A 13,931-nucleotide genomic window follows, 5' to 3' on the forward strand; every position below is an offset into this window, starting at 1 on the left:
GATACTGCTCCACTTAGAACACAGACTAGATGTAATATCCACCCTAGACAATTTACCAAACAACAAAGCTCCAGGGCCAGTTGAATTCCTCCAATTGTTTTGAAAAAGTGCTCCCCAGAACTTGCTTCTCATCTAGTTAAATTATTCATACTATGCATACGTACTTCTTCATTCCCTAATTCTAGGAAGGAAGCCAATATCCACCCAGTTCAAAAGGAACGAAGTTCCTCTGACCCCTCTGATTACAGACCAATAGCTATCACGTCTTCCCTTGGCAAAGTATTTGAAATTGTAATGAATAAGCACATTCAAGGTTCTTGAATCCAACAACTTGGTTAGTGATGGTATGGTTTTCGCCACGAAAGATCCACCATTGATATACTCAATCTCCCGACTCACACCATCCATCAATCGATTGGCCACCACGGAGAAACTCATGAAGTAGACCTTGGTGTTTCTAATGCTTTTGACAGAGTGTGGCACTGTTCCCCGTATCCAAACTCCTTGCTATGGACAAGAGTCTTTTGTTCCTCTGATTTCCTCATATCACAGCAACTGAAAGATAAAAGTAGATGATGTATACATGTATTCCAATTTCCACTCAGTTAATGCCGGCGTGCCACATAAGGATCTGTTCTGGGTCCAACCCTATTCCTAATTCATATTAATGATCTCTTATCTGTAATCACATTCATTCAGATGCAGATGATTCGACACTTCACAGTTCATTCACACTTAAACACCCATTCACAAAGTTTGATATTTCTAACTCACAACTCAGTACAGCCATCTCCATACATCAGACTTATATAGGATCACTGAATGGGAACAAAATAACCTTTTCTCATTTAATGCTAGTAAAACCAAATATATGCAATTTACCAATAGACAGATATTGCCAGATTTCTATATTACCTTCAATGCTACTAATATTCCTATCTCCAAAAGTATTGAAATTCTCGGTGTTTCACTTAACAATTACCTCACCTGGACCTCTCATGTCAGATCACTTGCTAAAACCGCCTCAAAGAAACTTGGATTATTGTGTGGAGTTCGTAGCCTCTTAGCTATAGTTTATAAGAGTCATGTGCGCTCTCAGATGGAATACTGCTCACTCTTGTGGAATGGATGTGGAGAGGTTGCACTAAAGCAACTAGACAAAATTCAGAACAAATCTGTTAGAATTAATACTAATTCTGCTATTACAAATAAACTACCTCCCCTACAGGTATAAAGGAATGTTGCCTCCCTTGCATTATTTTACATGTACTTTTATGGCAAGTGCTCAGATGAAGTTGCATCCATTGTGCCACCTCTCCATGCCTTCCCATGTGCCACTGTACATGGACATCTGGTAGCGCTCATGACTGGAATGTCACATTGCCATATTGGAGAACTTCCACCTATCAGAAAATCCTCTATTCTCTGACCTGCATCCCTTTGAAACTCGCTTCCCCAGGGTTGTTTCCCCCCACACTTCAATATACAGCTGTTCAAGTCCAACTGTTACAGATTTTTATTGACAGGAGAACACCAGTAATCTGGTGTATGGATTATTTTTGAATTCACTTGTTTTTCCTTCCTCTGTTCTGTTTTATATATATATATATATATATACACACACAGTGTGTGTGTGTGTGTGTGTGTGTGTGTGTCTGTGTCTGTGTGATAGAAAGGCTATTAATTAGTCCCGCAAATTTTTATATATACAGATATAATTAGCATGCTTGCTCACTCGAACACGTTCCACAAATAAGTGGACACTGCTAACTTGATAATATAACTTATCAATGTCACTTGACAGCACTTGTGTGTACGAGAGAGAGAGAGAGAGAGAGAGACGGTGGCAAGAAGATGAGGGGAAGGATGGAGAGTTCTAGTGGGGGAAAATAGGGGAAGGAGGGATGATGGAGGAGATGAAGAGATCAAGTAAAAGTAAACGGGAGGGGAAGGGAGACGGAACACAGTATGGTTGGGGCAAGGCCTTGTAGGGGATTATGGGGTACGAGGGAAGGGGACGGGAGGTTAGAGACAGTGAGAGAAACAGAAGCAGTAGGAGGAGGGGGAGAATCAGAGAGGAAAAAGAAAGGAGGGGAGAGGAGGGATAGTGTAAAAAAGAAAAAAAAAAAATGGGAAAGAAAGGGGAGGGAGATAACAGAACGACAGGAAAGTATGGAAGAGGAGATAGGGACGGCACAGATGAATGGAACAAGAGGAGGAGCATTCATAAGTATCTGAGACTCCTGGTGGTCTAGTGGTCTAAATGGCTGTGTGCAAAGGTTGGAATCGCTGAGGGGAGACAGCAGATTTTCCTGTCATGATAGCCTATACCACCACGGTTAAGGTCGGTTGTATACCCATCCGTTTCTGAGAAACAATGCAAATGAGGTGTCTCATTGAGAAGCAATATACATAGTAAGAATGAGTCGGTAACTTTTGAATATATGGGAAGTGCTGTAGCTAAGCTATTTTACCAGACTTCATCTCAGTTTTTCTTCTGTAACTGCTGGAATATAATTCAAAGTCATCAGAGCGTGGTCGACTGTTCTGTGTGTGTGTGTGTAATTCACCGGGTCGGTCAGGATCACTTGATGGTCATGATTGTCAGCTTTTACCCTCCCGGAAGGGAGCTGGGAGCTCATATAGTCCGATCTATGGGCAAGGCTGTGACCTTCACACACGCACACACCCGTCCCCTTGCTCAAGGGGGACAGTAACCACCCACTTCGTCAGTGAAACTTTTCGCAACCTGAGCGAGGCGCGAACTCCCGTCCACCAGTTGGCAAGCGAGAACGTTACCAATGCACCAGCGAGTGTGTGTGTGTGTGTGTGTGTGTGTGTGTGTGTGTGTGTGTGTGTGTGTGTGTGTGTGTGTGTGTGTGTGTGTGTGTGTGTGTGTGTGTGTGTGTGTGTGTGTGTGTGTGTGTGTGTTAAATGAGATGTTATGGATTTAGGTGCCTTTTTTCATTGCGTACAGCCGTCCTTCAACACATTATTGATTAGTGTTCTCACCGCTTTAAATTTCACTCACTGGCAATGTATAGCACTCGGTCTGACATTCAGTAAGCTGCCTTTCATGCCTCTCAGTCTACTCTTTTATCGCATATCTCCTTCAGAACCGTAAATGCTACTGACAAAAAACTCACCAGTTGTTACTGCTGTGATCTGGTCAGCACATCTTTTGCTTTCCCTGAAATCACCCTGTTCCTAATGCTAATTATTCAGTATCTGCTTGTACTTTCCTATCAAGATCCTGGTTGAAGCTTTCTCCTGATCTGACCTTATTATCTCATTACCGATGTGCACTTATTGGTGGTTTACTGTACGCTTGTTCCTTATCCCTTCCTTTGCTGGAAAAAATGTTGTGATAATGATTGATGATGATGATTGACGATGATGATGACTGGTGATGGTGATGGTGATAGTGATGATGATGATGTCCCTCACATTTGTGTATGTCGTCATGCTCAGAATAATCGTAGTATTAACTCTGACTCGTATGCTTCACTCAGCTAAATAAAATCACTTAACGTTAGCTGGAATGGTATTGGAGTTGTCTGACCGCAAAATAAATCTAAGGGAAGAGGCGCTGTACGTAGTTCCCCATGCTATCAAGAGTATCGAACTACCGGATGAGATTCTTTAGCATATACTCGTACGATCGATTCCGCGCGCGCGCGTGTGTGTGTGTGTGTGTGCGTTTTATGAGGAATTTAAGGGTAGATGATCAGGCTACATCCCTTGGTGGCAGTAAATGATATATAAAAAAATTCCAGTCACCTCTTGGGGATCAAAACTATAAAAGGCCAACACTTACTGAGACGTTCTAACTACTATGCTGTGTTTCCCCTAACGTGGCCAAGATTCTCGTCTTTTCACAGCTTATTTCGCTTAGCTCACTGACAGAAAGAGGCAAAGTATAGTGCTGTGACCCCACATCCTGTCCACAACACTTCATCGTGACCAGCATTTAAACCTGGTGTTCATCTTCTGTTGCAACTCGGCATTCAGGATGGACAGCTGACAAATTTTATTCCAAGTTAGAGTAAAAGCAATACAAATCACACTTATTGCCTAGCTCCCTCCTGTAAAAAAAAATCAAACCACTGTTATGATTGGGAACTAATCGTAAATTTGTTCGTGAATCTGGCGGTACCTTGGCCGTGACAGACGTGCGCCCCTGCTCTTCTCTCGCTACGCTTCACGCAACACCGAGCAGCCAGCGTGTCCTGTCATAATGCTGCTGCTGCTCCTAATGATAATAATAATACGTACGAGGGAACCTCAACTCTCTCTTGCTTTCACTTACCTCAATTAAATTCTCTCTCTCTCTCTCTCTCTCTCTCTCTCTCTCTCTCTCTCTCTCTCTCGAAATATCAGAAAAAATATCTATAATGGGAGACGCTTAAACTCCGAAACATGTACGACCCAGTCTATGGCCCACTGCATATTTATTGAACATTTTTTTATTAGCCTTCTGATATTTGTATTATTTTATATTCATGTAATCCCACACTATACATACAGATGTGCTGATCAGTAACTATGTTCTTCAGCATATAGTCCGAGCAACTATAACAACTTGTACAGTGTGTGTGTGTGTGTGTGTGTGTGTGTGTGTGTGTGTGTGTGTGTGTGTGTGTGTGTGTGTGTGTGACCCTCGATCGTCATAGGGAGGTGAGTAGAAAGGCATCATCCAAGCGTAGGGAGCGTTGGGTGACAATGTGTATGTGAGTGAAGAGTTCCCTCGCGATGACTTGGAACCCCCTCAGTGTGTGTGTGTATGTGTGTGTGTGTGTGTGTGTGTGTGTGTGTGAGAGAGAGAGAGAGAGAGAGAGAGAGAGAGAGAGAGAGAGAGAGAGAGAGAGATTCAGGTGTTACTGCAGTTTCAAAAATAATCTGTTAAGTAAGCGTACGGAGGACGATGACTTTAAGGAGCAGAGTACGGTACACGCTGAACACTAGGCATCCTAGGCATCAGGAAGTGGGGAAAATGAGAGAACGATCTTGGAAAGTGGGGAGATGAAAGAAGGACAAGGTAATTGGGGAAAAAAAATGAAAAAGAAAGAGGGAAAATGAGAAGGATGGGGCAAGAGAAAAAATGAGAGGAAGGACAAGAAAGAGGGAAACTTAGAGACGATGAGGAAAGCGAAAATTAGAGAAAGGACGGGGAAAGAGGGAAAATTAGAGAAAGGACGGGGAAAGGGAGAAAATTAGAGAAAGGACGGGGAAAGAGGGAAAATTAGAGAAAGGACGGGGAAAGGGAGAAAATTAGAGAAAGGACGGGGAAAGAGGGAAAATTAGAGAAAGGACGGGGAAAGAGGGAAAAGGAGAGGATGGCCTATATGCGGGAAAATGAGTGAAAGGACGAGGCAACCCAAGAAGACAGGGGAGATTTAGAGAAAACCCTGATTACTCCCCGCTGCAGTAAACCGGACACAGTGACAGAAGTAATTATCAGCCTACCTATGATTATCATCAGGACGTAGAGAATAACTAGGCTTGTAGTCTACTGTGTTCATGATTGATGTCGGTCTCACCTCTCACGCTCTCATTCCCACCAGTCCCCCTCCGTCTGTGTGTGTGTGTGTGTGTGTGTGTGTGTGTGTGTGTGTGTGTGTGTGTGTGTGTGTGTGTGTGTGTGTGTGCGTGCGTGCATGCGCGCGCGTATGTACACAACTCTGGCCTTAGACTGGACAGTCCGTTCTCTGTGGCCCAACAATCCTGCGCACAACAAATGGAGTAAAAGCAATTGCACATCACCTGCATGGCTCAATACATGCTACGGCTGTCTTTTTCAGGCCTAATGTAGTGGTATATGCGAAGATGTTTTTATGATCATGTCGGTGGACCTTGTGGGAGATAAGGTAAGATTATTTTAATGGAATTTTAAACAACCAACTCTCTCCTTATATATATATATATATATATATATATATATATATATATATATATATATATATACACACACACACACACACAAAGATGTACAGTATGTATGTATGTATGTAAGTACTGTATGTATGTATTCTGAGTCCATTTCTCATCCAATCTATCCCTAAGAGTGGGATTAATGGCGTGAAAAATCCCCCCCCCCTCTCTCTCAACACGGCGACGGGATCTAGTATATAGTGAAAGGGAAGCACAGAGCGAGACAGTTCCAACACAGAAGTCACCGCGAAGACACACACACGCACACACATAGTCCTCTCCCCGCCATTCACAGTGCCGGAATTGTGGAGCCACGGAGGATGAGTAAGTACACCGAGCCATATTGCCGTCGCCACATTTCTTCCTGAACGATTTATTTTGCATATTTACATTTTCATTTTGACCTGTGTGTCAGTTATATCCTTTTAGTATCGGGAATCAATGCAGACGCCGAGAATGAGTAAGAACATTGAGTCGTATTCTCATCAGCGTAGGAGATTTCGTGGCATTTTCTAAGTGGCACAGGCTTCGTTTCACAGCTTTCCTGGCGATTTATCCAGCACATCACCCCAAAAATAACCTCTTATATGTTACTGATGCAAACTACGCCCATGTTGAAACTACTGTATACAAACCGCATGCAAGAGAATGTGGTAATAGGCATAATGAATTCCCACAGAAGAGGTGCTACGAAATCTCCAAAGCTACTCAGAATACGACCCTTCATTCCATGCGATTTATTTGCATATTACACCTCCATATTACCTTGTAAATCATTTCTATATCATACAAAAGGATAACAAGAGAGTACCGGGCATTTAGGAAGTGTTACATGCTCTCCCAAGCCAGTGCGAATACTGTACAGCCAAACGATATGACATGGTACATATCATGTCAGGGAACGCTGGTCTGTAAGAGGAAATAGATCAACAAATTATTTTATCAATCCATGACATACATGTACGAAACTGCTGTACTGAAGTATGTTGGTACTGTTTCTGGAACATATTCTAACATGGCAAAATAACATACTTTACGCTTGGTTAGGTCAGGTGAAGGAAGGTGGATGACGAAATATCTAATAATGAATGAATAAATAAATAAATAATGGACTCCAGACCTAAACCAAACAATCAGTCATTCAGCTTACAGGAAAGACCTCTGGTACTGAATACAGACCCTGGGGTTAACACACACCGCAAGGACAAATGCAAAACGGAAACAACGGGTATAAAGTGGGGTCTGAATTGGATAATGCTGGTTGTCATCGAGCGATGATGAGAGAAGTTTTTGACTAAAGGAAAAGATGGAAATAAAGATAACATTCCCCACCCTGTTAAGGAGTTACATGGTCACAGGAGGGTGAAGTTTTTCGAACGGCATGTAACAGATGGGCAACTATGATGGCTGGATGGCGGAATGAGTTCCTTAAATCTGCTCGGTTCACATGAAACAGGGTAAAACAGAAACTGGTTAGAGTGGAGAAAGGCTAGTTGATGATGAAGATGACAACGAACACGATGACGATAATATAAATATGATGAAGCTGTTACCAAGGCTACTGGTGGTGATGGTTGTTGTATTTGGTTCCGGGTCAGGTGGTGGAGGTGCTGATGAGATAGACCCAACCCGTCCCCGCCTGGCGTACCTGACGACCAACGGACTGGGTACCAGTGTGTGGCGCCTGCCTCTCGCCACCACATTCAACGACCTCCCAGTAGGTGAGACACTAATATTTACTTTGTTACTCCACCCGAGTCTACAAAAACTAGATTTACAGTGGGTAGCATACTGTGTTGTTATTGTTGTTGTTGATCACTCCCAGTCTCTATGGACAAGCAGACACATCAACCGCAAGCAAGCAACCGACCCTACAGGGCCGTCCAATGCAGTGAACGGATGTTCCCTTGCGGCTGACAGCACCTCGTCGCAACGAGGTGCGGGGAATAATGTGGTTTGGTTCCTGGATGGACTGCGCATTTGTGCCTCTTCACCCAGCTAACAGGGGCACCATAGTGGACTCCACTTCACCCCGTAATTTGGCTATATGGTTACCATCCAGCTATGTAAATGGTTTCCTGGGTTACAGGAAACCATTAGGCTTGTCACTTAGTGCACAGACACCCGAAATGGAGAGAAGTGATAAAAAGTGACAGGATGGAAAGAGACACGTTAGAAGAGAGGAGGGCAGACACAGAGAAGGAATGTCAAAGGGGAAAGAAGAAGCAGGGAGACTAGGTCATGTGAGTGGATGATGGTTACCACCACCTTCACAAAATAATACAAATCACACTCTGTAGAGTATGACGACAGTTATGAAAATATTTAAGTCACCATACATCTGGCTACATGGCATGAATCAGTCTCTTAATTGTGATCAGATTTCCAAAGCATTCTTTCCCTCTCTTCGTAGGCTGGTGGTTTAAGCCTCGACTGCACACACGAATAAAAGAATAAAAATGTTGCTAATGAGGCTTCTGATGATGCCCTAAATGTTCTGTACAGCTCGTGGTGTCTCAAGAATACTGATTTGTTTGCATGTGAATGTACATTTAACAACAATACTTCCTATGGATTAGATTAAAAAAAAAAATGTGTATAATGTAGCCTTGAAATAAGTAAATAAATAAATAAATTGTATGGAGTGAGATCAACGGTCATTATTCAGTATTCGTCGTCCGCGGTGTCAAACTGTTTCTCTTGATACGAACGTGTAGCCTACCTGTGCTTTCTCGAACGAGTGTAAAATTGTGGATACAAATATTGAGTCCGTTTTACTATATATAAAGAGACAATTATCAAGAATTTTCAGAACCAGGTAATGGGATTTTCTGAGCTCAACAAAACTTTTCAGAATAGTGTGTTAGGACTTTCATAACTGTTCGAGTATAACATGCAACGACATTTTTGCTCTGCAACTGTATATGTGTTGCAGGGGAGGGGCTGCTCTACTACGGCACACTGGGAACAGCTACGGCAATCACGCTCCTCACCATCGCACACGCGGCTCTCTTCGCTGGCAGACGCAGGTGGGTGAACAGAGGCGAGGATGAGGGAGTGAGATGAAAGGGAAATTCTACTCAGCATATATGCAATGATGTCTTGAGTTTGGGTAATGAGTTGGCGAGGACGAGAGATGGCGGAAGCAATGGAGGGACAGGGAAGAAAAAGATTATTCAGGACAGGGGGGAAGAGTGAGATGGGTAAAACACAGTGAGGTAAGGGTGGGTGGAGAAGGCGAAGGTGGAGAGATAGGGAGGAGAAAAGTCTACTCAACGTGTAAGCATTACGTCTAGAGTTTGGGGAACGAGAGAAGGATGGAGTGCATGAGCTGGCACGGTAGAAGCAAAACTGTAGCAAGGAGAGAAAGAACCAAAAGAGTGAGAAATGGTGACATAAGGGCGAGTGGTGAAGACAGAGACGGAGGTATTGGGAAGAGAAAGATTCAATGAGTTGACGATGGCTAGTGGTGGAGGCAGCACTGGAGGAAAAGGGAAGAGACAACTTATTCAGCACAAGATGGAGGAACAAAACGGAAGAAAAATAGTGAAAGAAGGACGAGAGATACAGAGAAACAGCGACAGGGGAAAGAAAGGGATACTCAAGATAGAAGGGAAAGATGAAGCGGTTGTGAAACAGTGAAATAAAGACGGGTTGCGGAGGCAGAAGTGAAGGGACGGGGAAAAAAAGTGTTCAAGATACGAATAATGACTGACACGAGTAAGATATAATGGCACAAGGACGAGTGGGAGAAAGAAATATAAGGACAGGGAAGAGAAATGGATGCTTAATGTGTAATGGATGGCGATTGTGGTGGATGGGTAAGAGGAAGTGATGCAAGGAGTGACAGATACGGAAATGAAGGAACAGGGAAAACGGGTTGGGCAGCGGTTACTTAAGATGGAGGTGTTCCATTAAGGTGATTGAGGCAGCATGCAGAGATGCAGCTAGTGAGATGAGGCCGTATTCTTAGTGACTGGAGAGTTCGTAACATCTATACCTTTGCGATTTCTTCTGCACATTACGCACCAATATCCTCTTTCATGTTACTGATGCAAATTAAGTCGACATTAAAACGTGTAGGCTACTATTCCCACTATACCGCTGAGGACGAGGTGTTACGAAGCCTTCAATGCCATCCAGAATTTGGCTCTATTGTTCTTTCACACTAACCTGGCCCAGATTTTCGCCTTTTGTAGCATATTTTACGAAGGCAGGTGGCTGAAAAAAGACAATACTACGGATCTACATGTCTTCCATTGCACATCTTCATGTCTAGCATCATAATCGTGTGTTAATGCGTTGATTTCAAGATGGAAAGATTATAATTTTTGGCGAAGTAAGAGTAAAAAGAGTATAGTCGGCCGTATTATCCAGACAGAAATTTCAAACTAGTAGACAAGTTCCACCTTCTGACAGCCATTTGTGAAACTAATAAGGAGGGAAAGATGTGTCTGTGTTCTCTACCTCAAAACTGAATGCGCTGTGTAACTTCAAGGTCTTTCAACTCTAGAGCTTATGTAATGTGGTCTGCAGACTAACCATATTCTGTGCAAGACGGAGTACATAAAAAAAAAAAGCAAGAAACCAAAGAGGTGTAATAAAATGAAATGTGCAGGAAAGAAGAGGCGCATTTAAACGGAAAAGAACAGAAGTGCAGGAAGCGAAAGAGGCGGACGCGCTGGAAACAAATGAAAAAAAAAAAAAATGTATAAAGCAAAGACAGACGTGCCTAAATCAAGGGCAATGCAAGAAGCGACTATGACAGACACGACGGAAATAAAAGAATCGTGAGAAGGAGAAAGGAGAGCTAGAAAAAAAAGTGCAAGAAGCGAAAGAAGCAATAAAATCTTACGAATTGCAAAAGGCTAAAGACACACGCTAAAAATTGATTAATAGGCGAAAGAGACGCAGAGAGAGAGAGGAAGAAAGAGAGAGAGAGAGAGAGAGAGAGAGAGAGAGAGAGAGAGAGAGAGAAGGGTGGGAGGGGGAATCTAGAAACAAAAGAAGTGCAAGAAGCGAAAAAAAAAAAAAGGGAGGGGGGGAATCACTGAGGTACGTAGCCAGAGAAAGAGAAAATGGGAAAAGAAAGAAAGAAAAAAAAGAAATTGTCATGAGATTTATGTAAGCGTTGATTACAGGTAGTTTACTGTGTGGCTATGGGGAGCATCTATGGCTGAGTTCATAGTGTGGCCACCTGTCTTGTTCTTTGATGATATGCTCTCTCTCTCTCTCTCTCTCTCTCTTTTTCCGGTTAGGCGCCCCCTAGGGAGTTAATCTCGGACCCAGCGCCCCCTCCCACGTTAGCATATTACCCTCATTACTACAGTTCAGAAAATGCAACATCAGCCTAAAAAATGTGTGAACAAATTATCCACTTACAATTGCACTGAACCCCTTAACAACTTGTGGTTTTCCTTAAGCTGTAAAAAAAATCGTCTGTGAGTAGTATGCATAAATGAGATGTTATCGTAATGAAGGGGTTAATAATCAAACGTATCGAATGTTTTGTGCTGAAAGACATTATTCAAATAAATGCAGCATAGTGAAGCTGGTATTCGTCGACTGAAGAGATCTTACCTGGTACTTATGTACTTTTTAATAGTTCATGTAATAATTAACATTATTGAATATATTAATTATTTTTCATTTCTAAACCTTATGGAACACCTAAGAATATTAATTGGCAAGTAATCAGTTGTGCTTGATGCTCAATGTATTATACTTGTGTACTGCTAAAACAAGAGCTATGCTTCGTAAGACTGAAATTCCATTCTTTAAATTACACTATCTTAAAGGCCGCCTTCGGCGGCCTCCGCTCGATGTCAAAAAGCCAGAAATGAGTCATAACTCTGGAACCGGTGGCCCGATTGGACTGGAAATTGTTTAATTTTTCAAGGCAGAACACTTTAACGGTACCTTGGCCAAACAAAAATTGCGTTACAGTACGTTGCGCTATTTTTTCTGTGTTATTGTAACAAACCAACCAACAAACATATAGAAGTCGGATCATTATAATACAGATACATCCAATGACTCTAAACACAAGCAACGAAGAGTACGAGGCAACACAGCGATGCACTTTATAATTAGGTGGTGTACGTGATACTGATTCTTCAGCTTTTTTTTTTTTTTTTTTTTTTTTGGCGTTTTGCAGAATGTGTTTAGAATATCACTCGGCACATCAATCTTTATTATCTAGACAAACTACCCCTAAAGGGTTACGAAAATAACTACACGCTACATGAATATTGCTGAGAAAGAGTCTAATTTGGTATACCTAGCTGAGTGTGGATGTAAGATCACTTTCTACACCAAGTTTGGTTGTTGGACTGTACTGTATTCGATTACTCGTATATCTGGCCGAGTGTGCATAGACGACGATTCCACGCACGCGACCAAGATCTCTTTACCCCAGCCAGCGTCTTGTAGTGTGGGGTAACGTTTAGGTGTTTTCCTTATCAGCTGTACTCTCTCCATTCCGACCTAACAGACGACGTGATCTAAGTTCCCTTGTGGCCGCCACCCGCAATGACCCTGAGCTTCACGCTGACCTGGCCCGCGTGTATGAGAGTGACGGTCGGTGGTGCGGGCTGCGGCTGACGTGTGAGCTGGCGGGCAGGGCGGGGGCTCAGCTGGACCACGAGGAGAAGATGATGCTGTCTTTCTTCAGGTGAGGCAGGGAGAGAATGGGAGATCAAGTGAGAGAGGGAGAGACAGGGGAGGAAATACAGGGAAATGAGTAGGAAAATGAGGAAGAGGACGGAGGAAAGGGAGGAAGGGATGGAAAGAGCGATGGGAAGATGGAATGGGAGAGGGGAAGGGAAAGGGGAGGGGAAGAGATGTAGAGAGGATTTTACCTAAGGAAAAGGATATAATGACTCTGAAGTATGATCAGTCCATTTTTGGTGCCATCGAGCTAGAACAGTCACGGTCAAAATCTGGCCAACTGTGCCACTGCGTCTACTTCAGAATTTAGGCATCTCCGTCACTTTCTCCCATGGCACATTGTGTCAAACTTAATCATCTATGGGTAGAGAAATATACCAAGTCTCTCTCAGCTTAGAAATTTTACCAGAGGGAAGTAGGTGTAAGAGGTGATATACGAGTATTAGGTAAAGTTTTCCCACCAACTGTATTGGCGATATTCTCCGTCCCCAGGGGCGTGGTGTCTGCCGAGGACCTGGAGGAGACGCCGACGCCGCAGCTGTACTATTCCTACGCCTCCTTCCTGGGGTTCACGCACGGCGGCCAAGACTGCCCAAAGCTGTATTCCAAGTGCCCATACTCGGCCAAGGAGATGATGAGAGTCTTTAAGAAGGCATACAGGCTCATGGAGGAGGAAAGTAACCATAAGAGCACCTTTCTCCAGCCCAGTCACTGACCTCACACTGGTCTCGCAACAATTTGTTGTAACCTGGATATTGGGATCAGTTTTTCTTCTGCATTTCATAATTGTGTCGGAACTTACAGATCAAACTAAATCAAGCGGGTCTTCACAAAGTTATATAGAAAAAAAAAAAAAATGAAATGGATCTCCGAGACCCTGCTTCTGTTCAGCTACTGACTTCACGGAAGCCTGACATGTAATTTGTACAAGCCAGTACCAGGACCTGTATACAGTGTCACTCTGTCAAAGATAAAGACATATCAATTTTATCATCATCCCAGTCCTAATTTCCACTAACAAAACTGTTAGTTAAAACAGATTAATATCTATCAACTCAACTGCATATAACTACAATGGGTAAAATATTGGAGATGGGAGGATGTGCGATCTCCACGTCTCTTCAATAAGATTTAAAATCTGTAGTAATCACGTGAATTACAATATTATTTATCAGTTCGTGCGCTAGGCGTGTAAGGAACTAAAGACTGTCACTGTGCCTGTTTCACAAGGAATATATATATATATATATATATATATATATATATATATATATATATATATATATATATATATATATATATATATATATATATATATATATATATATATA

The 13,931-nt window shown here is 42.6% G+C and overlaps 1 protein-coding gene across 1 annotated transcript; it reads left to right on the top strand.

Annotated features, from left to right (window-relative positions):
* Window positions 1-7,468: 7,468 nt before the first annotated feature.
* LOC145406430 (uncharacterized) lies at window positions 7,469-13,315 on the top strand. The gene is made up of 4 exons (XM_080277586.1): window positions 7,469-7,652; window positions 8,867-8,960; window positions 12,425-12,604; window positions 13,093-13,315. The coding sequence occupies exons 1-4, from the start codon at window positions 7,469-7,471 to the stop codon at window positions 13,313-13,315; spliced, it is 681 nt and encodes a 226-aa protein (XP_080133712.1).
* Window positions 13,316-13,931: the final 616 nt, after the last annotated feature.

This window comes from Coenobita brevimanus, chromosome 70 (genome assembly GCF_032717465.1).
Source record: "Coenobita brevimanus isolate Jiangsu-jjx chromosome 70, ASM3271746v2, whole genome shotgun sequence".
NCBI lineage: Eukaryota > Metazoa > Arthropoda > Malacostraca > Decapoda > Coenobitidae > Coenobita > Coenobita brevimanus.